This window comes from Octopus bimaculoides, chromosome 22 (assembly GCF_046866305.1).
Source record: "Octopus bimaculoides isolate indiv1 chromosome 22, ASM4686630v1, whole genome shotgun sequence".
NCBI classification, from domain to species: domain Eukaryota; kingdom Metazoa; phylum Mollusca; class Cephalopoda; order Octopoda; family Octopodidae; genus Octopus; species Octopus bimaculoides.
The window spans coordinates 23,952,120-23,953,837 of record NC_142949.1 but is presented as its reverse complement, the minus strand read 5'-3'; the positions used below and the strand labels follow the sequence as shown (position 1 = coordinate 23,953,837).

Genomic DNA, 1,718 nt, shown 5'->3' with positions numbered 1-1,718 from the left:
GGTGGTGACCGCGGTAGAAACGACCATTGCTGTTGTTAATAATATTACTTGTTTCATAACTGGTGTTTTTAGTGTTGTTGTTGTGATGGTGCAGGTGGATGTCGCGGTGGTGGTGCGTGCTATTGTTGTAGTGCGGGTGGTAGTAGTCCAAGTGATCGATGCGATCGATACGCGGGTATTGTTTATTGGGGGAGATTTTCGATATGTGTGTGGGGCTGAGTTTGTTGTCTTTGACCACGATTGTTGTTGATGTTGTTGTTGCTAGGCTTGTCGGTGACGGTGATGATGATGATGGTGGTGAGGGTGGTTGCGATGATGGTGGTGGTGGTGTTGGCGTTGGGGTGGACGATGGAGGCGGTGTTGGGGGCGACGGTATTACCGTTGTTGTTGTTGTTGTTGTTATTGCTGTTGGCGTTGTTGTTGTGGTTCGTGGTGGTGGTGGTGGTGGTGGTGGTGTCGTTGATGCTGTTGTTGTTGTTGTTGTGGTTGTTGTTACAGTCGATGTTGTTGCTGTTACGGTTGCTGTATCGCTAGCCGTGTCATCGTTGACCGCCAACCGTTTGTTGTTGTCTGTTGTTGGTGGTGTTGGTGTTGGTGTTGTTGTTGTTTGGTGATGATGATAGTGATGGTGGTGGTGGTAGTGTGGGTGGTGGTGTGAGTGGCCGGTGCGATGGACAGAATGGACATGATTATTACTGTTGTTGTTGTTGCTGTTGCGATTGCGATGATTAGCAACCGTTGACGTTGTAGAAGTAGTTGTTGATGATGATGATAGCGGTGATAACGATGATGATGATGACGATGATGGTGACGCTGATGATAACGATGATGATGTTGTTAACGTCGCAATTGTTGTATTTGCAACGCTGTTAGTTTTGTTGTTGTTATTGTTGTTGACGGTAGAAGTCGTGTTTGTTGTTGGTGTTGTTGCTGTTATAGATGTCGTTACTGTAGTTGTCCGTACGTGGTCTTCATCGCTATTGCTCACCGCCGACGAGAAAGAAGAGAACGAGGTGCTATTATTATTATTATTATTATTATTATTATTATTATTATTATTATTATTATTATTGATGTTGTTGCTGTTAGTAATGGCGGTATTCGTGGTGTTGTTGCTAACACTTGTGCTATTATGACGGTGTCCGAGAATGTCCTTGATGCTAAAAGCCGTAAACGGCTTGTTAGGGTTCCTGGGCGGATGTAATTGTACCATGGCTAACCTTCGTATGGGTCCGTACCGGTCTGGACGGCTGTTTTCCCCTGTGTCAGATGACCCGCCACAACCTGATGTGGACATTTCCACTAATGAAGAGGAAACCAGCAGCAGGAGCCGCCGCCGCCGCCGCCGAAGCCGCCGCCTCCGTCGCCTCCGTCACAGAGTTGGAGGAAGAAAGTAGAGGGAAAAAATGAAAGCAAGTGAATAAAAAGAGTAAAGGCAGACGGTAAGATAAACAGTAGCATATGAGTACGACTAATATGGCGACTACGATGACGATGACGATGATAATGGTGATGGTAATGATGACGGTGAAAACGGCGAAGAAGTTACTAAAACGAAAAGTGAGGAGGAGGAGGAGGAGGAGGAGGAGGAGGAATACTAGATGAGAGAGAGAAGGACATAGTGAAGGGGAGAAAGAGAGATAACATGAAACCAAACCAGAAGACAGTGAGGGGTGGGAGGAGAAGGAGGAATACTGAGCGGTGAATGACGTCAGGTA

General features: G+C 46.4%; 1 protein-coding gene across 1 annotated transcript in view; it reads right to left on the bottom strand.

The window, feature by feature from the left end:
• Window positions 1-1,419, bottom strand: part of LOC106873046 (uncharacterized) — a 132,058-nt gene extending 130,639 nt beyond the window's left edge. Inside the window, exon 1 of the mRNA XM_052975813.2 lies at window positions 1-1,419. This exon is cut by the window's left edge and continues 474 nt beyond it. Within this exon, the coding sequence (XP_052831773.2) occupies window positions 1-1,297 (1,297 nt within the window). The 5' untranslated portion in view covers window positions 1,298-1,419.
• Window positions 1,420-1,718: the final 299 nt, after the last annotated feature.